This window comes from Anthonomus grandis, chromosome 14, assembly GCF_022605725.1.
Source record: "Anthonomus grandis grandis chromosome 14, icAntGran1.3, whole genome shotgun sequence".
Classification (NCBI taxonomy): domain Eukaryota; kingdom Metazoa; phylum Arthropoda; class Insecta; order Coleoptera; family Curculionidae; genus Anthonomus; species Anthonomus grandis.
In genome coordinates, this window is record NC_065559.1 from 22,816,922 (window position 1) to 22,843,516 (window position 26,595).

Here is a 26,595-nt window from a genome sequence, read left to right on the forward strand (position 1 = left end):
GTCCTGAGTTCTTTTACTGCTGCAATGACTAACGATAGAGCTCAAAACATCACGTAACATTTCTGTTGTAATACTGCGCTAAATGCGGCCGTTACACATTCTCGTACCTGCTGCGCTGAATCAAAAGAATATTGGGATCCCTGAATTTTAACAAAGCCCCAAATGAAGAAATCCAAAGGAGTTAAATCCGGGGATCGCGCTGGCCAAGACACTTCACTGGAGGTTCTACTCCACTTTCCAGGAAATCGCTGCAAAAGATATTCTCGAACTTGTTTAGAGTTCTGTGCAGGAACACCGTTTTATTGAAACCACCAGCTATTGACCTGTGCCAGACGTAAAGCATCTAAACACTTTTGTAAATCATTTTGCAATAAATTTAAGTATCGTTATGCGGTTAAAGAGTTATGGTAAATAAATGGTCCTAGCCTTTGCCGACATACTGAACCGAAACCGTACTTGATTTCTAAATATTTTTTAACTTGCGGATACAACTTTCAAAAAATATATAGAATTTACGCTGTAAACTAAATATCTTAGTTGACAAAATTTTATTAAGTATACCAGATTTAATTTTATTAAAATACTACACTAATTATCATGGAGCACTTGTTGACGACCCTAATTTAAATCGAGATTGTGTGCCACCCGGATTACTGAATGATAATCGATACAATGAGTGATAGTCGAGGAGTGGCCGCCCTCCTGATGGGGGAAATGTGGCGGAAAACTGGAAATTATGGAGTTCAAGGTTTGAAAATGATTTAAGGGGGATAAGTTTATGTACTCAAGTTCTGCACCTTATTGTTAAAGGAGAATCAGGAGAATAAATTAATAAACCCTCTTGGATAAATTCGCAGCCCATTGTTTGTTTGCCCATGTATAATTTCACATATTAAAGATTTAAGTTATTTATTTATAAGCAGAGATCAAATAATGCACTAGCTTTTTACTATAATGACAACTGGCTATTAGATGCACAAAACTGCCTTTATTTGTGGAATAAACAACTTCCTTAAGAGAAAAACTTTTTCAAGAAAATGACAATTTTGGCTTACACAAAGGTATAAAACAGTGCAAGATTCTTGTATCTCAAAGGAAATAAGTGAACATGGGGAGGCAGAAGCAACCAGTGTATGTGGATATGGTCGTCAAAGAGCCGAATAGGATCTTGGACATCACAAAGATGATGATTTCTATATACGGAAAAAGCTCCAAAGACATATTGCCAAATGTATATCAGAAAGCTGAACAATGTCCTCCCTCAGGGTTCAATACTTGCTCCATTGTTGTTTAACATCTACACAGCTGACCTACCGGAAACAAAATCAACGAAGTTTGCCTATGTCGATAACTTGGCCATTGCATTTCGAGATAGAACTAAGCCGCCAGTAGGAGAGAGGGCCTTAAACCAAGATTTAATAGCACTTGCCGACTACTTCAAACGATTGCGACTTTGTCCCAACATCAGCAAAACTAAGGCCTACCTCTTTCACTTATCTATCCGTTATGAGAACGATACTCAATATTTCACAATTTCTGCCAAAATTTCACAATTTTTATAGTGAATTTTAACAATTCCAATACGTTGTTGAAGTGTGTATCGTTTCATTTTTAATAATGGCGTGGGTTCTACTTGGCAAATATCAAAAAATGACAGCTTCAAAGGCGACATCTGCCGAAATAGCGGGCTATTCAAAATAACACCTCTTATTGGAAAACCCTTTATATAGTGTTCTTTTTGGCAATTTGTAGAATGTGTTTAATACTATTCGTTGTTTTATGTCTCAAGCCTGTTTCCTCTATTATGTGTTTGTACTAATCTAAACGGTCCAATGAAAGCTGTTTTCAACCCACTCCGATGGCATAGATGATGTAATACAACCCACAAGTCGCTGTATTACATCATTTATGCTTTGCTAGTAACTTTCGACACATTGGAATAAAACTAGACACACATTGGCTAATATGTCTTGCAACTATTATTCCATATTTCAGCTTTTCATCTGGTGTTCCCGAATAAAATACTGTGATTTCTTCTTTGTCTATAATTCCTACTCCTGGCCATCTCATCTCCGTTTCTCATTATATCTATATTCATACTCTTCATTCCTTGGACGGTCTTGTCTATTTTTCCTGCCTTTGCCATGGTTTTAACGTTTCAAGTGCACATTTTAATACATTTTAGTGGTACTGTTTCTTTTCTACGGTCACTCATAACTGTCCCCCGAAGATTCGAATGGGCGACTTACTCTATTAAATATTATAGATTTTATGTACTTACTTGCTTTGACTCTGTGGTGTGTGTTTTCTGAAAATTATTGATTCCCATTTAAAAAAATTGAAAGTGTTCCAGGTATTTTCAAAATTATTCCAAGTGTCCCGAGCGCTTTTCTGCGCTGACTAACGATAGAGCTCAAAACATCACATAACATTTCTGTTGTAATACTGCTAAATGCGGCCGTTACACATTCTCGTACCTGCTGCGCTGATTCAAAAGAATATTGGTATCCCTGGTTTTTAACAAAGCCCCAAATGAAGAAATCCAAAAGAGTTAAAGCTGGGGATCACGCTGGCCAAGACACTTCACTGGAGGTTCTACTCCACTTTCCAGGAATGTTTAGAGTTCTGTGCAGGAACATCATCTTATTGAAACCACCAGCTATTGACCTGTGCCAGACGTAAAGCATCTAAACACTTTTGTAAATCATTTTGCAATAAAATTAATTATCGTTATGTGGTTAAAGAGTTCTGGTAAATAAATAGTCCTAGCCTTTGCTGACATATTAAACCGAAACCGTACTTGATTTCTGACTTGATTTTTTTATTTGCGGATACGACTTTCGAAAAATATATAGAATTTACGCTGTAAACTAAATATCTTAGTTGGCAAAATTTTTATTAAGTATAAAAGATTTAATTTTATTAAAATACTACACTAATTATCATGGAGCACTTGTTGACGACCCTAATTTAAATCGAGATTGTGTGCCACCCGGATTACTGAATGATAATCGATACAATGAGTGATAGTCGAGGAGTGGCCGCCCTCCTGATGGGGGAAATGTGGCGGAAAACTGGAAATTATGGAGTTCAAGGTTTGAAAATGATTTAAGGGGGATAAGTTTATGTACTCAAGTTCTGCACCTTATTGTTAAAGGAGAATCAGGAGAATAAATTAATAAACCCTCTTGGATAAATTCGCAGCCCATTGTTTGTTTGCCCATGTATAATTTCACATATTAAAGATTTAAGTTATTTATTTATAAGCAGAGATCAAATAATGCACTAGCTTTTTACTATAATGACAACTGGCTATTAGATGCACAAAACTGCCTTTATTTGTGGAATAAACAACTTCCTTAAGAGAAAAACTTTTTCAAGAAAATGACAATTTTGGCTTACACAAAGGTATAAAACAGTGCAAGATTCTTGTATCTCAAAGGAAATAAGTGAACATGGGGAGGCAGAAGCAACCAGTGTATGTGGATATGGTCGCCAAAGAGCCGAATAGGATCTGGGCAGGGTTGGGCGGCGTCGACAATGTCATGATGTCAACTTTATAGATGACATCATGAATGTCAACAATGTCGTCAATGTCAACAATTAGGTATCATTAAAATAAAAAAATACAAAAATTTATAATATATCATATATTATACCTATTAAAAATTAATATAAATTTAATTTAGAATTTTAGTCATCTTCCTCATCATAGTCATCATCATCAGGGTTAAGTAACTTAATATTTTGTATTGTGTTTTTAGTATTAAGGGTAAGGGTATAATAAAGATGCACTAACATTTTCGAATGGTTAAAAGATAATCTGTTTCTAAGAGGTGTATGTACGTGTCCCCAATTTGAAAATAAGCGCTCAATTTGAGCAGAAGATGCCGGAATTTTAAGCAACCTAAGAGCCAAGGAGCCCAAGACTGGGCACTCCATCATAGCCATTCTCCAAAATACTAACGGCTTCGTTACGTTCTTCTTGTAAAGAATTTCGAATATACCTACAAAAAAGTTTATAAGTATTTATTTTATAAAAGTTATGGATATTCATTTACCTGATCTGATATTAAAAGAATCCCATTCCTCTATTCCCTTGTTGTTGAGATGTTTAAAAAGAAAAGAATTTATTTTTCCAGTGTGAGACGAGGATAATTTTGAATTGTCATATGTTGGATGAAAAAAGTATGCTGTCAATGCATAAACGTTTAATGCCATTTCTTGTCTGCTTTTTAGTTTTTCTGCAAAAGGTTCTGGTACCTCCAATGCAAGCCAAAGATTCACAGCATCTGCCAACGAAGTATCCCCGCTCTGACAGCTATTAATAAGATTACAAATTGGATTTTGTATATCTAAATTTCTTTGGACGTCATCAGCAAAGTCGTCATTGAATATTAATTCAGTAACTTTCGGCTTAATTTTTTTTCTTGTAGCTGCTATAATTTTTTTCATGTAATCTAAATTTTCCAAAAAACTCTTAAACGCATTACGATATGAACACCAACGCGTCTCTACAGGAAGTTTAATTCTTCGACCTCCTTCATCTAAAATCATTTTTTCGAAGTCAGGTTGCTTGAACTCTTTAAGCACAAGAACAACATTTTCCAGCAAGTTCTTGTCCAATATATCCTTTGCTAAAAGATTGCCTGTGTGACTGTTACAAGTACTGTGCCACAAACAATGTTTTAAGAGAGATCCCATTTTAACCATTGCACTAGCGTTATCAGAAACTACAGCGTACACATCAACATTATATTTTTATTTAGCAATTTCTCTAGATTGTATAATTATCTCAGCAAGTTTCTCTGCAGTCTCTGATTCAGTCGTTAAATCCCAGGCATCAATAAAACCACTCTCTCCATCGGTCGAGTGTAACATTGTTACAACGGTCTTGGTGTTGCTAGATGAATTTTTCCAACCATCGCACAAAATGACCGAATCTGATTTAACCTCTTTGCGAGCACTATCAAGGCACTCTTTATAACATGTCTGCAATAATGTTGTACTGAGTTTTTTACGGCCAGGTATGTGATCAACATACGCAGGACGAATTGTCCTAATGAAGTTTTTGAATAAAGGTGATTCAACTACCCTAAAGGGTAGATTACATCCAAATATAAATTTAGCCAATGCTAGATCTATTTTTTCATCTTCGTTTTCTCTTAAAACATCTATATATTCCGTTATTTTTCTTGATTGTTTGAGCTGTCTTTTTTTTCCAGATGGAGTATTAGTAGGATCTAAATTTATTGCATCGTTAACAGATAAAGTTGATGAAGATTCTACATCAGAATCAGCTAGTTTGCTCTTTTTATTAGACATTACCAGTGTCGTTAACAAATTTCTTTTTGGGGGCTTTCGAATTATCCCCAAGTCATCTTCATTTGTTTTTTTTGCAAAATTTGTATTATTTTTAGAGTTAGGGAAACTTTCTTCGGTTACATCAGGAGCCGCGACTTCTTCTGTATTATTGGTACTATGTGAATCCGTTGAACCAACTGGAACAAGCGATCCATCTTCCGACACTAAGTAAGCCTCAACTTGAATACATTGACCATTTTTTGAATGTGCGCTCTAAATAAAATAAAAAATAGTAAATTTATGTAAGTGTGCAGGAAGGAATTCTTAAATAGAATCAATTCGATATCAAAAATGCGATATTATATTATTTATGCAATATATAAAACTTTTGAATTTTGTGTGTAATTATTTTATCAAAATATATTAATATAAGAACTGTCCCATTTTAAATAAATAAAAATTCATTGGTCACTGTTCTTGATTTTAATGTTTTTGTGAATTTAATTTTGTATAATAGTCATTGTTTATTACCATAGTCATATTCTTTAAATTTTTTCCACGTAAGAATTCCACCCTGTGTATGATTATTTATTAGTAAACTTACTGTACCACTACTTTCAGGTACAACAGGAAAATCATCATCATCTTCTAATTCTACTGTCGTTATTTCATTTTGGTTCATACCCTCAACCATATTACTACAAGCACTAGTACTACGACGGCGAACTTCCTTGCAAATATTTCTAAAATAATAAATAATAATATAAAAGTTCGTATTATCAAATGCTTAATCAAAAGTTGGGCATTTTGATTTACCGATTTATTAAAGTTTTTTTAAAGATTAAAATAATTAATTGGTTATAAAAATATTGGGGAAAGAATCAATTTACTATACCATTTTACAAGATGTAGAAGGAGTGGATAAAATCTATTTTTTTTATGTATTTATTATTTTAATAAATATTTCTATTGTGCAATTTCTAAAAAGTTTTACAAGGAAGTAAGAGGAGGAGAGGATAAAAGAAAAAAGAAGCTATAAAATAAAAATCTTATGTAGCTTACCTCTATTATAAGATATTATGTAAAAAACCAAATTTTAAAATTTTATAGTGCACGGGAAGGATGGAAATTATAAATATACTGTAATTACCTGTGAGCTTGTAATCTTCTAGCGCCGGTATTTTTAATAATATTCATTACAGAATCTACACTTTGCTGAATATTTCCCATTTTCTTTTATCAAATCAAATTTAAGTTCTTGAAAGTTCTTGTTGCACTTTCTTCCACTCATTTTATGTCACTTAATGAAATAAATCAATTAAAATATAATTTCTCTCATCGATTTACACAGAGGAGACGGGATACAGAACCCCTTACACTTCTGAGAGGACAGCATTTCGAGATGGAACTAAGCCGCCAATAGGAGAGAGGGCCTTAAACCAAGATTTAATAGCACTTGCCGACTACTTCAAACGATTGCGACTTTGTCCCAACATCAGCAAAACTAAGGCCAGCCTTTTTCACTTTTCTATATTACTTTTAACGGCATTGCCATCAAACATAACAAATACCTCTAAATATCTGGGTCTTACACTCAACAGGACACTGACATTCAGAGACCATCTTACGAGTATAGCTGTCAAAATAAAAACACGAAATAATATAATAACTAAGGTCGCTGGAAAGTGATGGGTTACTGCCACAACCACACTGCGAATTTACGTATTCTACGGAAGAATACTGCGTACCGTTATGGCTAAATAGCGCTCACACCATTAAAGTCGACGTTCAGTTAAGTTAAATAATAATATTAATAACTGAAACCATAAAATCAATTCCATTGAAATGACTTCCTACTCTAAGTAACCTTGGCTAAAAAGTGATGACATGACTTTTCGACGTTCTCTAGCCAGGGTTACTTAGAGTAGGAAGTCATCTCAATGGAATTGATTCTTTCGATTGACAGGTTCGATTACACATTGTGTAAGCCAAAATTGTCGTTTTAAAAAGGTTTTTCACTGAGGGAAGTTGTTTATGCCACAAATTAAAGCAGTTTTTTTAAGTCTATCCCGCAAATTTCACTTCGAAATTTGCATGTTACAGCCAATTGTCATTATAGTAAAAAACTAGTGCATTATTTGATCTCTGCTTATAAATAAATAACTTAAATCTTTAATGTGTGAAATTATACATGGTCAAACAAACAGTGGGCTGCGAATTAATTCAAGAGGGTTTATTAATTTATTCTCTTGATCCTCCTTTAACAATAAGGTGCAGAACTTGAGTACATAGACTTATCCCCGTTGAATCATTTTCAAACCTTGAACTCCATAATTTCCAGTTTTCCGCCACATTTCCCCCAACAGGAGGGCGTCCACTCCTCGACTATCACTCATTGTATCGATTATCATTCAGTAATCCGGAGGACACACAAACCCGATTTAAATTAGGGTCGTCAACAAGTGCTTCATGATAATTAGTGTAGTATTTTAATAAAATTAAATTCTTTATACTTAAGAAAAATGTTGTCTCTTTAACCACAGAACCATACTTAAATTTATTGTAAAATGATTTACAAAATTGTTTAGATGAATTACTTACGTCTGGTACAGATCAATAGCTGGTGGTTTCAGTAAGATGATGTTCCTGCACAGAACTCTAAACAAGTTCGAGAATATCTTTTGCATCGATTTCCTGGAAAGTGGAGTAGAACCTCCAGTGAAGTGTCTTGGCCAGCGCGATCCCTGGATTTAACTCCTTTGGATTTCTTCATTTGGGGATTTTCTTAAAAACCAGGGATACCAATATTTTTTTGAATCAGCGCAGCAGGTAACGGTCGCATTTGGCAGTATTACAGAAATGTTACGTGATGTTTTGAGCTCTATCGTTATTTAGGGCAGCAGTAAAGACGTTCAGAACACTTGCAATAATTTTGAAAATCCCTGGAACATTTTCAATTTTCTGGCTGACGGGAATTAATAATTTCCAGAAAACACACACCAAGTCAAGTCTTCCGTTCGAATCTTCGAGGGACAGTTATGAGTGACCGTAGAAAAGAAACAGTACCACCAAAATGTGCACTTGGAACGTTAAAACCATGGCAAAGACGCAAAGGCAGGAAAAATAGACAAGACCGCCTAATGAATGAAGAGTATGAATATAGATATAATGGGAAGCGGAGATGAGATGGCCAGGAGTAGGAAGTAAAGACAAAGAAGAAGTCACAGTATTTTATTTGGGAAAATGACATGATTTTTCCGACTATGAAGGAGCACCATACATGACAGAAGGACGCCAACGGCTGAAATCTAGACATCCTTTTATTAAAACCACCTCCGAAATTACTGTTAAGTACAATATAAAAGAGCACTAATTATTTGCATTAAGATGGCTGCCTACAACAGAACCTTACTACATCCAAATAACCAACCCTCAACTCGGCTTCAATGTCTCAGTCCTCCCAAGTTCACTGTGACAAGATATAAGACAGTCCGAAGTGTGATTGTGACAAACAATCCGCCATATCAATTCAGACTGCCCAAACCTTGCTTATGGCGGAAACCTACAGGAGTTCGTAGAATGCTCTCACGAGACAATCGAATGGCTGTGCAATTTGGACATTAATTTATAGTTTTAAAGGATGAAAGCGAAGAGTTAAATAGCAACAGAATAGGTTTATTGGATTTTCTGATTGCCCTGCCCTGAAGAAGCCAAAAAGCAGAAAGATGTGTCGGCAGGTACCATCTTCATTTGTTCTGTTTCCCGCCTTACGAAGTATCCCGATAAACCTATAAAGTCTTTATAGAGTTTTGTATACATTTTCATTTTACTTATAGTTTCCTTTTATCGTATTGTAAAGAATATATTTGCTAAATAAATAAATAAACATGTACATCCAATAGCTGAACATTCTAAAATTCCTTGGTCTAATAGCCTGGATATGCATCTCTGGATTTACTTGAAACATCATCACTAGCATGAATTACCGATCCTATATGCTCATTCTCTCCCTAACAGAGTCTGGGGACCAGTCTGTAATCTAACATGTAATAATCCAGCAATTGGTCGTTCTCCCAATGTTGCGTAATACATAGTATGTATAATGCAATGCTTATTTTCTATTGCCTAGGCAATTAATATCACAGGAAAATTCCCAATCAAATGGCTAAAAAGAGTTGTACTCTTTATATCCCAAATCAGACTGTGAAAATGTCTCTGAAGGTCATTCTTCACAGAATTTCCAGAAAATGCGAAAACTCTGTTGGATTTTTGCAATTCGAATCTACAAGAGGTGATCGATATGAGAGAGGCTACGACTGGTCACAACCCAAGTGTTGAAGACCAGAAAAAAGATGTAGCTATGTTTTTTTTTTGTCGGCAAATAAATTCTTTATGAACACCGGTAGTTCTCGAACTCCTTGTAGTTTTGGACTTCGTGTACGGCTACCCACTAACATTTTCCCGTTGGATTCGGATGGATTGGACTGGGTGGTACCTGGTGGATTCCCCTCACTGCGGTCTACTCTGTTGCAGTCCTATTGAGCCCCATAGATTCTCTCATGTTCAGTTCTGTTGTTTCTAGGAAGTTCGGTATTTTGCACAGTGGTGTAGTTCTTATCCTCTCCGGTAAGGGTTTGGCTTCGTTCAGGACTGTCGGCCTGCTATGGTTGGATGCTTCGCAAAAGCATAGAATGTAAAGAGTGGTCTCTTCCTCTTCCCACAACCTCTACACAGCAGAGAATCTACTCTCCCGACTACATGTAGGTGTTTCCTGCAGAGCGCATGGCCTGTGAGCAACCCTGATACCTTTCGCTGTTGTTACCTGGAGTGGTCCATTATATTCTCACCTTTCCCGAAGGGAGGGCTGCCCAAAAATTGTTTGGAGAATTCCAGCTTTGGCAGTTGTTCCCAATAGTTTCTATGCTCAAGTTCCAACCCCAGCACTTTGTTTCTGGGGCCATGCATCTGTTGCTGGCTCCCTTGCAAGTTAGATCATTTTTTTTTGCAGTGCCATGGTTGCCCATATTCTGTGATAGGATTATTTCTGGCCTGTATTGCTTTTGGCAAGATCCGCGAGATCCCCCCAGTAATTTTGTATAGTCTTTGATCTAGGCTCAAACTGTCCTAAAGCGTTTGTTACTGCCTGGTCTCCTGTAATAATTGCAAAAGTTCGACCCCTTGGCGCCTCTTCTCTCATTATGTTGGATACAGACTTAAACACCTATTATGTTTGCCTGTAAGTCGGTTGCTTCCAGGCTCAGGTTTAACGTGAATTGCCTGCTCTGTTGTCCATCCTCTAGTACGTTTATCCTATGCCGAGCAGCCGTCTTGCGTAAGCCGGGTAAATTCTGTGACTTTGGTTTTGTTCGTTCTTAGTGCCATACGCCCTATATCTTGTCGATAAAGGCATTCTGTCCGACCTTCACGATTCACGATTCCTTCAGCCCATACTACTAGATGTAGTGGGTTTAGCTCAGTCACGTTTTGCAGTCCGTATCGTTCCTGCTACACCCAGACACGCTGTTCTTTGTGTTTTCTTGAGCATATGAATAATAGTTCTCCTATTGGTGCAGCGTGTGTAATGATGGATCTCACCATTGCATATAGCCATATTTATGTATCATTTTAGGTGAGAGTCCTCAAGATCTGCCGAACATATTCTTACTGTGCATAACAGTTTTCGTGGTCTTGTTTGTCATCATTTATTACATGCTTCTTATAGCTAAATTTTTTATCCAGAGTAATCCGTACTCATCTTCAAGTTGCAGGTATCCGCCAAAGAGCACTAAGTCTTTTATAAGCTCTTGTTCCTCCGTTCTATTCGGGGTTTACTTTAAGTTAGTATTCCATGCATCAGTGCTCGACAATGTTCAGAGCTCTTTGCATTTTTTCAAATACATAAGCCTGGTTGTCCCTTCGCGCTAGTAAAACGATGTCGACTGCGTATCCCACTGCGAAGATATGCTGTTTTTCCAGTTGTGTCAGCAGGCTGTCCGATACAAGGTTTTACAGCAGCGGTGAAAGTAGCGTCCTGCGGTGTTCCCTTGCACACCTAGTCTTTTTCATTGGTGCTGTTGAGACTTGCTGTCACCTTCCTATAGTTTAGCATTTGGTTGATCCAACCGCCTATCATAGCATGTATACCTCGTGCAGCTATGGCATGGTTGATTGAGTCTTATGACATGTTGTCAAACGCTTCCACAATATCTAAGAAGGCACCTAGGGCGTTTCTTTCTTGTTGAAATATTACTCGACTCTCTGAGTCGCTGATTTTGATAGAGTGGAACATCATAAATTTGCTCAAATACTGAGGCGACTTGACAATGATCAAATACATGGGCTGTAATTAAAACTTGCATTGGAACCAATCAGCTGCAGTTAGATTTGACAACGAAGGTACAAAAACACGGAAAATCCTTAGATAACGTCCAACAAAGAAGTTCTCGAAAGAGAACAATTAGGGATCAAAGTAAAGGGCACATGGATCAACAATATACGGTTTGTTTATGACACAGTCCTGATAGCAGATAAGATGAATAACCTCCAAAGGCTCCTGGATATAGTTGAAAATAATCACCCGCTAATTAGAGTTCCAGAAAGCGAAATTCTGATACGATAGTGAGAACAAGTAAAAAACGTATGGTCCGATGTTGGATGGTATGTAAAGCTGGACATTAAAGGTTAGCACAGAGAATAGGCTACAAGCATATGAAATGTGGATCTATCGAAGAATCTTGAAGGTCCTATGAGACAAATGAGGAAATTCTGGGGACGATAGGATACGAACGCGAATTGCTGGGCACGATAAAACGCATGAAAACAGCGTACCTGGCATGTCTTACATGTCTTACGCAACGAAAGGTGTCACTCAACCACAAGAGAATTACCTTACGCTACCAGAGATAGGGAAAAATGGTTAGAAGTGATTGCAAACATCCATTATTGAATAGCAGTAGAAGAAGAAGAAGGCAGTTAAAAGATTTATGCTTGTAAAAATTAATTGAACATTGGAAAAGTGCAGCATTTTCGTATTCATTGTTTACTTGGTTACTTTTGTCCTAAGGTTAATGGCAGATTGCTTTATTTATTGGATGTAGTGCTCTCTCCTCAATAATTTTCCATTCCAATCGATTTTGTGCTTTTTGTATCCAGTTGCTGTGGTTCTTCTTAATATCGTCCGACAAACACGTAGACGGTCTTTCTTTACTTCGCCTGTTGATTCTAGGTCTCCACTTGAGAAGACTCTTTTCCTATGGATGATCCCGCATCTGTGCAGCGTGGCCAGCCCAGTTTGACCTAAACAAAACAAAGGTAAGAACACATCAATCATAAATCTCATCAATTTGATGAGACCGTGACTTTGTCTTCTTACCTTTGTTTTGTTTTCGTTTGGTCTCTTAGAGAAAAATGGATGACACGTTTTTATCAGTTTCACTTAACATTTGCAATAGCTCCAACGACATCGTTGACACCGGTTCTTCTGCGTAAATCCTCGTTTCTTATATGGATACTCAAGGTCACACCAAGCATGGATCTCTCCATCTTTCTTTGTATAACTATAATTTCTTAGCTGTTGCTATTGTTAAATATTTGTACAAAATTGCTTGTGTTAGAGTTTCTGATCCATGTGTCGCACGCACTGATCAAACACACTTCTTTTTAGATTGATGGAAATGTTACTACTGAAAACGCCTTTAAGTATTTCAAAAACTGTCCATGAGAGAATAAAGCCTGGTTCATAAATTCCGTACGGTAAGCAGTAAGAAGTAATACGTATGACGCAAGGAAAATAAACTACTAATATTTAAATGGTGCTATTCATATTTGCCGTATGCCGCAAGCCGTTAGAAGTCAGACGCATGAAATGGTTCAATTTCATTTCTTATGTCATACTTTTTACGGAACCGTAAGTGATCGTCAATATTCGCCAATATAACCAATCAAAAGGGCTAGGCTAATAAAGATTTTAGAGAGGAAAATATTCAGAAACAGAGAGACAGGATGAATTTTGCTATGTTTTTTTACTTCTTACGTTTTTATTTTCGCACGATCCTTACTGCATGGAGCTTACTTCTTACGTGTTACTTTTCACTGCATACCGTACGGAATTTATGAACCCACCTTAAGCCTTCTCTTGAGTTCCCTTGAGATGCTGACCTCATGACCAAGGTACACATATAACACCAGACACAAACACTCACTGACCCTTTCCCAACAAATCCAAGGTGTTGACTAAATTAAATATCAAAAATAAAACATCTTAAGTTTTGTTAAACGCAACACAAAATGAACAAAAAATGCATAAATAACATGCAAAAACTACAGTCGGCATTGCTACAAAAGAGACCGGCCGTAATATTTGGAGAACCGCTGCTGTCGGCGCCGGCGCCGCTTTGTCTTTGTGATTGATGCTGTTGCCGACGCCGACAGTAGTTTTTGTAAATAAAGCGCGCCGAATACGGAATCGTGCTGAAAATTCTCTGGCGAACTTTCGCGCACGAGAGAACGATCTATCTTGCGCGCACGAACGATTAAAGGTCGGGGCACACATATCCGTACCGAGGACGCACCGTGCCCGCAGCGCAGCTCGGCCGTGTCTGGGTTGTCAACAACACTATAGTAATCATATGGCGAAGTCTTAACATCAGCGCACCGTGCCCGAGCATGTAGCACGCACCGCATCCGTGATGAGTGGGAATAGTTTTGTTTAATTTTCAACGGTGACGGTGCGTTGTACGGTCTCGAACGAGCAATAAAATTTAGCTATTCAAAATGGAAATTGAAAGGTTAATAGAGGAAGTAAGGAAGTTTCTATCACTGTATGATTAAAAAAATGAAAAATATAGGAATACAGATTATAAGGACAGAGTGTGGAAGAAAATTTCTTTGGAATTGAACATAAAAGGTGGGTCTAAATTTATAAAACATATTTTTAATAAATTTAAATCGAAAAATTGTTAAATAATTTGTAGTATATTAGGTAGATTTTGGCAACATCCGGTTGTCTAGATGAGCGAATTTGTTTTAGTAAGCGGCCATTATAGTTTGTTCCAGTTGTAATTATTTTATACACCGTGAAATTGATTCTTTTTTCTAAAATGCATTACAGCCCATTTTACAAAAACCAAACGAAGATTGGGGTTGATATTTGAAGTGGTGTGTAAGATCAGGTGTAAAAAAAATGACCTAGAAAATGTTCTAATTCATATTTTAGGATAGAAGACATGCAGTTTTTTGAAAAGCTTTTATTTAACTTGCAATGTATGTATGTATGTATGTATGTACATATGTAACTAACTATGTATGTTCGGTGCAAATCTTAAAACTCAAATTTGACCAACTTCTAGTTGTCCGATTTTGGTGAAATTTGGAACATATACGTAATTCCGGAGACAATGAAATATAGTACTATTTAGTACTAAAATTAACTAAGGTTGGTACTTCTATATGCATAAAAAAATATTAATTAATTTTTCGAAATAAAACTTCTTCAAGTTAAAGTTTTTATTCAAAAATTTTAATTTGTTTTTTCCTTAAATAACTCGTAACGATAGTTGTATACGCAAATTCCAATTACTCAATATACTAGGTTTTTATTTAGTTTTTAAATTTACATAAGAAAAGGTTAAAAAAATTTTATTACCAATATTTTTACCACTAGATTATACATTAGTTGTTTGGGATTTTCGTCTTAGAAAATATTTTTTTACGGCGAAGAAACCAAATAACTAATAAAAAAACATGAATTTGATACGATCTAGATTTTATTTACTACATTTTAGCGAAAAAGATGCAACATCTAAAAAAACTGGCAAATATGATCCATTAATTAAATTATTTAAATTGCCAGGGCTGTATTTTCCTGCCAATCTACGCTGCCCTCTACAGAACTAAAGAAATCTTTTAGTTGTTCTCGTATTGCGAATGCTGTATTTGTTGATCATTACCAAATTTCGAGAACATTTTTCTTTGAAATAAATTTAATGTACCAACCCAATTAAGTTTCGATCCAAACTGAATACTTTGAAGTGCGTCGTGACCGTCCAATGCGATGCGGGATGCGGCCGTGTGTCGGAGATGTGTGTTTTGGGAGCTAACGCACCGAGACACGGCCGAGCTACGCTGCGGGCACGGTGCGGTCTCGGTACGGATATGTGTGCCCCGACCTTTATCGGGCGCGAACGTGCGCGAATATTCGCCATAGCACGAAGGGAACGTTCCCTCATTTACATCACTACCAATATAAGACAATTAATTTCTTTTCTTCTGGAACTTCAATTTTAAGGAGAAATATAAGACGGAATTTTTCTTAACTTTGGAAGGAAAGTCGGACAAGAAATATGAAAGGTTTTTTTTCTGCAAGCTGTTTGGCCTTATTTTTTTTTCTCAATATTATCGAAAATATACTTGATATGCGAAAAAACTATATGAAAGTAAAAGTACTATAAAGAAGGTAATAAAATATTTTATGAGTAAAAATCTATCAAAATCGTTAAAAATATTCCGCCATATTTAATATCAATTTTAAACTACTTACCAATAAACACGAAGATCTGATGATGAGCGTAACGAAGTAACATCGAGACAATGACAGTCTGGAATTAAAAAAGATATATCTTAAAATAGTAAATTAACTCTTCTGATGTTTATTTAAGATACGTAAAAAGAATCCAGAAAAATTTCCCAAAGTTAACTAAAATTTCTCTTTATCGGTGAGGAGTCATCGTCCCATAATTTCGAAGCGGCAATTTTCTAGTGGGGCACTTAATTAGGGATCCCTTCGGGAGATGGCCGTTTTTCCATGCGGAAATTCTATTTACTTTATTTCTCGTATAATTAGGAAAATTTACGAAACATTGTTTAATTAAAAATATTTCTTGAAAGTTTTACTGGAAACCTTCACTTCCGCTTAAATTTAAAAAAAAATAGATCAATAATAATTATTTATAGTTCCGTCAAAGAAAATCTGTTTTCTGTGATTGAAAGGCGCAATAATCTGAACGCATATGATCTTTTATTGAAGTTTATTATGCAAATTTAAATGTCAAAATTTCCTATCTAACACGATCGAAAGTATCTGTAAAAAAACAACATTCTCTTCCTTGAAAAAATAGAAGTTTTTGTGGAAATATAGTAAACATATTAAGATCGACACGTAAAATATTAAACGTAGGCTTCACACTAAATATGAAGCACAAATGCGATGCCAGCCGGTATATTCAGAGCCGTTACGAAGCAAAAGAAATACGAATTTTGATTTTTTAGTTATTTATGAAGAATAAACGGTTACATCACCTCTCTTTCTATCTCTCCCTATCATTATAAACCAGGTTGGGTCATTGTTGACGATACAAACTATCACCACTCCTCTTCTCGTTCGATATTTAGCCTAACCGCTGCAATATTATCTTTCCCTCGCATTCTAGGATGGTCATCCCAGCAGTCGTTTTCCTTTTGGAGTATCTTCCCGTATCAATTTGACGATCCGTTGATCTTATCTGTTAACATGGCCGGCCCTCAATCTTTCTGACTTATTATGTTTACTACATCTGTATAATTTCATCATATAGCTCTGCCAATTCTATATTCGTTTTTATTCTGTATCGCTGTATGTTGTTGTGCTTCTCTTTCGATCTCTTTCAAAGAATCCTTTTTTCTGCAATTTTTGGACTGATTTCGTTTGGTTTTGTCATCGTCGATGCTTCACATATACAGTGCTTTTCTTTAATGACTTCCCCCCTCTTTATTTTTTGAACGGATCAATTCAAAATATTGAAACTTGAGGTAATGCAATTTGATGAATGAATATTCAATGAAATTTCAAGATGGCTGCTGGGCGCCATCTTGGAAAAAAAAATTTAATGGAAAGGGTGGTCTTGTGGCACATCATTTTGAAGCTCCTGACGAGTACTTTATAACCCTAAAATTTATATTCATTATCTTTATCTACTACAAAATGGTGGTACATTTAATAATTACCTGAATACCAAAACACTGACATGCATATCTCTACAAATAATTATTAGGAACTATATTTGGATATGCTGGAAAATACTATTGACCCTCTAATCACCGAAATTGTCGAAACGAATCCTAATGAATTCCATATGGATATTGTATTCCAGCACTATAGAGCTCCACCACACCACTCAGACAAGTTCGAAACTATTTAGATTACAATTTCCCCGGTCGTTGAATTGGCTGTCGAGGACCTGTAGAATGGCCAGCTCGCTCGCCAGATTTGACACCTCTAGACTTATTTTTATGAGGTTATTTGAAGCAAAAGTTGTACGATACTGAACCTGCTTCAGTATTGGATTTACGACAGACAATAACGAATATTTAAAGAAATATCGATGTTCGGACCGACTGTTCTTGTGTCAAGAAGTTCAAGGCAATTATTTTCAGCGTTTTCTCAATTAAACTCAATGTATTTATTCGATATATCAAGTTAAATGTTAATGTATTAAGGTAATTATTAAATGTATCACCATTTTGTAGTAGGTAAAGATATTGAATTTATATTCTAGGGTTATAAAGTACTCGTCAGGAGATTCGGAATGATGCGATACAAGACCATCCTTTCCATTAATTTTTTTTTCTAAGATGTCATCCAGCAGCCATTTTAAAATGTTCATCTGTCAACTTTGCTTTAATACCTAGTATTCATTCATAAATTGCATTACCTCAAGTTTCAATATATTAAATTGATCCGTTCAAAAAATAAAGAGGGGGGACATTAAAGAAAAGCACTGTATATGTTGTTACAGTTTATCACTGAATGGGAAATTCTTATTTTCAAAGTGTACTTCTTTGCAAGAAAAATGAAACAGATAGAGGAAGAAATCAAATTCTTGAAAGAAAAACTTGCTACAGTTGATGCTACTTCTTCCCACCCTCAACACATTCAAGAATGTGTTGAAAGGGCCAATAACCTTATGATCTATACTTTGCAGGAATCAAATTTTTCTTTTCATTAAGGATGATAAAGTTCGTGTATCTGCTGTATTTGAACAGCTGCAAATACAACAAGACACATCCATAAATTTGAGACTTGCATTAAAATCAAGCAATAAATTACGCCAATCTCCTTATAATTTTATCTTCCGATCAAATAGAAATGCAACAGTAGGCCTACAAAGCAGCAAAAACATCCCTTGAGGCGAACAGGATCGCAGAGGAATGTGACCTCATTATTAAATATCACAGAGGATTTCTAGTGACAAAAAAAACTGATAGCAACCCCTTTAAATGTATATTTACAAATATCAGCCGGTCCAAAATCATGGATACAAACAGTTTAATTTTTGTATGAATGTAAGCAATAGTTAAGCAATCGTATATTAGACGGCGAGAAAGTCAAGATAGATAGGTAGATGCAAAAACAGCAAATGTTTGTCTTTTGCTGATGACCTAAAACTTTGCAGAATGGGTGGGTAGTGTTAATGATCGGAAGCTTTTTCAGGATCACTTACATAATCTACATCAGCTGCACTCTTTCATGAATACTCGATCGGTAAACCAGCAGGAACAAATGAATAAACTTATCTCAGTGTTTTGTTAGCTTAGAGACCACTCTATCCAATCCGATTAATCGATTAATGGTTCTATTCATGTGTTCCACCATGGCTTCCTCCGAATGTAATGGGGTAGTTCTCATTTTCTTGATTTGAAGCGTATTACAGATGTTCTGGAACAAGCTACATTCAAAATTTCGTCCTTGGTCTGAATGTAGCACAAGTTACACTAAATCAGCAGTCTGGTTTGGTAGAGGGTATGCCTCAACCCATTTACTGAAATAATCCATCACTAACACGATGTACTTATTTCCTGCTTTTGATTCGGAAAACGGATCGGCAACATCAATAGCAATCCTTTCAAAACGACATACGTTATATTGACGCATCAAAGCCTTCTGCTTTCTCTACGGCCTATTACTTGCCGCACATACAACGCTCTTCTGGCACCAGTCACTTATATCTGCCTTGCTATTGACCCAGTAGAATCTTTCCCTCACTTTTCCCAGTCTTTGTTACACCAAGGTGTCATCCTGACACACCGGCAGGGATTGTCTCTAGCAACTCCGAAATCCGATATTTGGAAACAATGATTTGCCTTCTTTCCTCTTTATCATTGTGTCAACTATTTTCCACCGCAAGAGTCTTCATACATATTATAAAATTAGGAAGTTGTGCCCAATATGATTTGACATTAAGAGAATAGTTGGCAACTTCTTGTTAGCTTCTTCCCTTGTATCTGAATGTTGTTAACAACTTAGCATCATTCTCCTCTGCCCGCTGACAATGTTTGCAATTGTCTGGACAGGATCTTCTTGATAGGGCATCTGCATTTCCATGGATTTTCTTGCTTGCTGCCGTATTCAGTGTCAAATTTTCCTTAAGGAGATAACTCAGGATAGGTGTGCTTGTCAGAGCATCTTTTAAATGATCGTGAGCTTCCTGACAGTTTTGGGATTAATAAAATTTTCGTTCTCCTTCTGTCTGTCTGGTCAATGGTTTTGCGATGTTAGTAAATCCTTCCAGATAGTGTCGGTAGAAAGTGCATAAACTCAAGAAGCTACGTAGCTCATGCCTGTTCCCAACCTGGCCAATCTTTGACAGTCTGGACCTTTGCCTTGTAAAAATCTCCTTAATTGGAAACAATTTGACCCAGATACTGCACAGCCCTTTGAACGAGATGACATTGCTTTGGGCTGAACTTTAGTCCGTAAATATCGTTACGATAGTTTTGAATTATAATACCTCGTATAGTCCTAAGACCCTAAAAGAGGCTGGTATACCTCTCTCTACAACTTCATAGTTAAAATTGAAAGAACTCGTCCATTACCTCAAGGAGACCTACCTAAATAGAGAAAAAATCAATACTCTAGGTCTCGGTCTCAAAACAAGCTATATTTATGTCACGAAGGTTACATGTTTCGCCAATAAGGCATCGTCAGACCTTATAAACTAGATGCCTTGTTTTTTTTTCTCAACTTCATAGTTGCCAGGATGTTGCAGCGACAGCTTTACACTCAGTAATGTTGCTGTTGCCTAGAATTACTAGAGCCTTAAGACATTTTGGAGTTGATGGTTCCAATGAATATCTTAACCCCTGGAGACCTTCCCAGAGGTATTCTCTAAGATTTTCCTCTATTCTCTTCAGCTCAGATGTACAGTACTTTCATTCCAAAACGAACCACTGCTTACAATGATTTGGCACACGGGTTCCCAGTTGGCATATCAAAGTGAAGTTAGCCGGAGGAGAAGAGGTAATTGACAGAACTTTGTCAAATATAAAATTAAACGTCCCCCTGTATATCTAAATTGACGTATTTTTTTAAGAAGTTATTAAAGGTGGTTTGTTGTGAAATGGAAGCACTGTATATAAACTTTTGCTTATGCCTTAGAAAAGATCAGGTCCGATAAACAGCGAGCCTGACCCCTTTCTTGCTAAGATATCGGATTCTTCTTTCTTTCTTTTTCTTACACTTCGAGAAGACCGTAAGCTCTGTTAATTGGCAAGGCAAATAACAGACATGCCAAGGGTCTCTAAGTATCTTTTTTGCGATGGTTCTTAAGGTTCTCATCTCCACTGTTTTGATGATACTCGTTGTCTTATTCGTGTCAGCTCTAGTCCTGGTCAGACAGGACTTATATATCCTCACTTTACTATTAATGCCCATGTAGTTGTTTTTCCATATGATATCTCTCAGACATTTTATGTTGTTTATCGGGTTGCTGCTTGATCCACTCCCCAAGTATTGGTTTATTGTTCATTAACACTTTACACCTTACTGTTTCTTTGGAGAACTACACTGGCTTTATCAATGGAGATTGACATGTTCTTTCACTAGTCTAACAAAATTTATGTCTTTGCCTTTATAGATTGTTTTCTGTCAGGATTAACCGGATCATTCGCGGTCCATACCATGCTGATCGGTTTGCTGTTCAATCTGTATTCCCTGTGCACGGTTGTCACACTGAGTATAATTTCGAATAAAGCTCGAATACTGATGGTTCGGAGATGGAATTCGTCTCCCATGTGATCTGAAGTTTTGTTAACCACCAGAAACCGATATTGATGGGGAAGACCACGTCTGCGTAGAGAAGTGGATGCCATTCATAGCCCAGTGCGCATTTCTAATTAAGATGCCAGTAATTGGATGAAGGACGCACATGATGTCAATGCTAAAGATCAGAAGTACAACAGTGATGGCTTTGGTTTGGCTTTATGACCCTAAGAGACGAAAGGGTTTGTTACCCAAACTTCAGACATCCTGGGATGGACATACAAATCCAACCAGAGTCGGATTTGACATTTGATAAATTTCATGGCTCATCATTGTAAGAGTCCGTACGGCGTGACCTCTGAAGTGCAGCAAGACCTTTTTTACTGGTACAGCTGAGTATGCCTTCGACGCATTGTGTGGCTAAGGATTTATGAATATCTGGAGGAATAGCCGAGGTTTTCCGTAGTTCTTAGTTAATTCAAAAGCTTCCAGTCCATAATTTGAAATAATTCATAGTCCTTCTTCTCTAGAGAAAAACGTGAAAAAAATATTTCTACGAGAGATTCTGTTGCAAGACGGGAAACTTGTATCGACATCGACCATCTTTGGGATCATTTCGACACAAAATGAGCTTAGGGAAGGGACAGTGCAACGATATTGGCAACGCTGCGAATAACAGCTGTGCTTCGTTATTTCGAAATCATCGCGATGACGCAAGTGGGTACACCGCACATCTCTGGAGACGCGTGAAAGTTTAGCGAATGTTCCGGAATCATGGTCTGCCGAATATATACGGAGCCTGCGCCGGTCAGTTCAAGTCAGAATATTGGCGCGGTTTTTAAATCGACATAAATAATAGTAAAAAAATACAGTATACATAAATGTTTCTCGTACTTTTAAGTGCTCGTGATGTACGTGTAAAATAAATCAACTGACAATTTTTGTGCATCGAGTGTTTTAATTCACACCTAACGAATGGTAAAAACGCTACATTATCATCAATTCAGTATTAATAGAGTGCATAATAAATTATAAAGATCATAGTGAAGTCATTTACCCTATTTTCTATCCATGGTGTTTAGAAACAAATGAAGATTTTTATAAAACTTTTCACCTGTTTCACAGATACTCCATAAGGACATCTATTCCTCGCGAGTCACTTATTGTCATGCCGTAAACTCATTTTCTCAGACAATAAAATAATTTGGAGTAAAACCGAACTGTTTTCAAAACAAATAAATAAGCATCTTCCCAAGGAAGCATAATAAATGGTAAAATTAAGCAACCCTTAAGAATTACTACGATATCCTGAAAAACATTTTATTTTCCAATTACACGAACGTTTCCTTTCATTAACTTCTAAATGAGAAATGCCGCTGAAATAAAACCGATTGTCAATTTGTATCTACTAATTGCTTTCATTTTAATAAAGATATTTTTCTGTTTGTTGGCATCCGATGATACTATCTTATTACAAACAATTATATTTTTATTAAAATTAATATTTTCCGTTTTTCAATTAAGTTTTTATAATAGTATCAAGGAATTTTTTGGATTAACTCTATTATGAGACATTCCTGGTTTGGACCGAGATATAATTGCCGTAGGACCTGAAATATTGCGTCGTCTGTGTTCTTAAAGTTCTGATATCTAAACTCAGATTTAGAAAGCAACCTCTTGTTTAGGTGAAAAAAGAATGTGGCAATAGTTGTATCGAATATCTAACGCCGAATGTTTGCCCTTTTTTGACAGGCTAAACTTCTCTTCATTAATTTAGTTTCTAAATATGCATTTTAACATTTTATATTCGTGCGTTTATATCTGGATGATTTTATGTTTTTATATATTTGGGCTTTTGCTAGAAAACCATTGACGAGTGAGTACAAAGTAATTATTAGTCAAATCCTTATCCTAAGTCTTACAATTTTTTCATAACGATATTGTAAACACTGAGAAAGTAGCTGATTGTCCGTCATTTCGAAATGACAGAAGTGGCACACCGCACGACGCACACAGGCGAAATTCGGGGAAAAGCCGGCCATAAATCGGAAATACCAACTTCCCAATTAAGGCCTATTCTGAGTATAATTCAATTATCTAGTTACCTGGGTATAATAAACAATTACCCTTTTGTTTTTCGTCTTGTCACTTGCAGAAATATTTTAGTTGAAAGTTGATGTTCGTGGAGACTATTTCATTGTGATTCAAAAGCGCCTGTAAAAAGTAGTAATTTAAATTTAGTTTTTCGGCAAAGTGTGGGTGAAAATTTGTAAAGCAGCAATGGAGCCTATTGCTAGTGGTAAGTAGAATATTAAAAATTATATTAATTAAAAATATTTTTTTACTTTTTTTTATTACTGATTTTTTGAAAAGTTAACAGTTAATTTTTTTAAAAAATTTAAATTTCTGATCTTCTGCTAAACTAAAAGTATGATTTCGCGTAATTTCCCGTTAATTTAAGTTAGTTTTAAATTATTGCTTAATAAGTCCTTTGTAAGATCCAATATTAAGTTGCTGCGATAATTTGCGATCTTGACGAAAAAATATTTTTTAAGATTTGTAGTCCGGGTCCAAATTCGTATAAAATGCTATTGTAGGTCCAAAACGCAAAAAATAATTTTCTGCTACTAACTTGAAGAATAAATTAATTTTTATAAAATAAAACATCATTTAATAGAAAATTTAATATAGAAATAAAAAAATTGCCATATGGGTTTAAAATTCAATATGGCAACCAATTTTAAATGGCAAAATCTTATGAAAAATAATTAACAAAATTACTTATTATTTCAGGGACAGCAACAAAATCTGCTTGGTTTAAAAGAAGCCAACTTGTCAGTTGGTTAGGAATTTGTCAGTCCAAGAAAAGAATGGAGCAGTGCCGTTATTTGGCAGAAAAAGTGACCTCTACCATGCGAGTTGAACGCTTGTCAGAAGAGTCTTCAAAAGTCATATATAAATTAATCGAAAAATATGACACAAAATGGTCATCAGCATCAAGAAATAAAACTGCATTTGAAAATAAAAATCGAGATTGGTTAAATATTGAGTTGGAATTTTCTTCTGCAATGAATGAAGCTCAACCAGCCGAAATGCAGGATACAACTCTATCGAGTAGAGGGAGGCCATTCATTGGATTTTTAGATTTAAGTGACCGATCAAAAAGAAGAAGAACTGAACAGATGCGAGCAGATCGAAGCCCTGAAGAACTAACATTTGCTGCTCAAATGAAGTTTAGGTCCGAAGGTAAACTGGATGAAGCAGATGTGTTAAAAAATGTTGCATTCTCATCACCAACCCGTGCATCAAAATATAAAAAATCTCTTGAAAAAGAATGTGAAATACCATTTTCAGCGGACGAAGCCTTATCGCTTTTTGTAGAGGCTAAATTGACAAAATTTCAATATAATCTTATAAGAAATTCGGCAAAAAGCCATAGGTCAACTCTTTATCCTAATTATGAAGTCAATAACTGCCGCAAAAAAAGGTGCTACCCAGAAAACCTAAACATTTCTGAGGATGTTACTGAAGTGCCACTTCAAAGTTTGCTGGATCATACATCTTTAAGGTTATTTGAGTCCCTAAAAGAAGTTTTAAATTCTTTAAACCAAGAAAAATATAATAATTTAAAGTTAATTTGCAAATGGGGGTGTGACGGGAGTTCTGGGATGAGTCAATACAAACAGCAGTTTGCAGAGTCCAATATTTCAGATGCTAATATCTTTTTAACATCAATGGTACCAATTCAGCTCATTAACGGTGATCCGAAATCAAAAGATAAGTTTGTAATCTGGGAAAATCCCAGAACTTCCTTCACACGATTCTGTAGACCTCTTAGAGTCCAGTTTAGGCATGAAACAACAGAGTTATCAGTGAGAGAAAAGCAATATTTTGACCAACAAATTTCAGATTTGTAACCAACAAAGCTTGATATTCAAGGAAACAATGTATTTTTAAAACACATTTTATATTTTACAATGATAGATGGCAAATTGTGTAATGCTGTTACTGAAAATACTTCAACTCAGAGATGCTATTTGTGTAATCTAACATCCAAAGATTTTAACAATATCGATAAGGTTTTAAAACCGAAAATTGCTGACGAATCTAGATTTCAATTTGGTTTGTCATCTTTACATGCTTGGATTCGTTTTTTTGGGTGTTTGCTGCATCTATCTTATAAGATGGAATTTAAGCAATGGCAAGCGCGAGGCCAGGAAAACAAAGAAAAACTTGCAAATGCCAAAAAACGAATCCAAGACTTATTTTTTAAAGAAATGGGACTATTGGTTGACCGACCAAAACCTGGTTTTGGAAGTACTAATGACGGCAACACTGCTCGCCGTTTTTTTGAGAATGCTGCTAAAGCTTCGGAAATTACAGGCATTAATCAAGATTTGATATTTAGATTCAGAGTAATTTTATTAACAATTTCTAGTGGTTTTCATATTAAAATCGATAGTTTTAAGGATTACTGTCATGATACGGCCAGAAAATTTGTAGAATTGTATCCGTGGTACAATATGCCAACTTCCGTGCATAAAATCTTAATGCACAGTTCTGATATAATATCATATTTTTTGGTTCCAATTGGGCAACTTGGCGAAGAAGCCCAGGAATCAAGAAATAAAGATATTAAAAGATTCAGAGAATTTCATGCACGGAAGTTTTCAAGAAAACAAAACATGGAAGATATATTTTGTAATCTCTTAATATCTTCTGATCCTTTAATCTCCAATATGAAAAAATCATCTGCTAAAAAGCTTAAACAGTACCCTTTAGAAGTTTTGGCATTTTTTGATGAACCAACAATTTCTGCTGATGAAAGTGATAGTGAAGATATTGATTGATTTTAATTATTATTAAGATAGGTTAGGCTTTACTATTATTACAAAGTTATTGTTAAGTAAGCTCTGTATATACTTTACATACTTAAATATATTACTCTTAACATGTATTTTAATTGCTTATTTTTACACACAAAGCAAAGGTTACTTATAAAATTAAATAGCACAAAAACAAACAAATCACAACTTTATTTAGTAATTTATAATAAGAAATTTTATTAAACTCAGGTACTTATATTATCAAAAGTCTCAACATTTTGAATTTTATTTCAAAAATTTTCCGTATTATGAATTTTAAACTCTTAACTGAAAAATTGTTGAAATAATAACATTCTGAAATTTTTTTAAGGAAATGCGTACTTACGCAGCGCCTATGTAATGCAATAAATGAACCCAAGGGGGGCGGGGGGGATTTAAAAAAAATGTTTAAAA

At 35.7% G+C, this 26,595-nt stretch overlaps 1 protein-coding gene across 1 annotated transcript in view; it reads right to left on the reverse strand.

Moving 5' to 3' along the window:
* Window positions 1-26,595, reverse strand: part of LOC126744359 (membralin) — a 430,191-nt gene that overhangs the window by 328,826 nt on the left and 74,770 nt on the right. Inside the window, exon 6 of the mRNA XM_050451737.1 lies at window positions 15,842-15,899. Coding sequence (XP_050307694.1) covers window positions 15,842-15,899 — 58 coding nt within the window. The remainder of the gene's footprint in view (window positions 1-15,841; window positions 15,900-26,595) is intronic.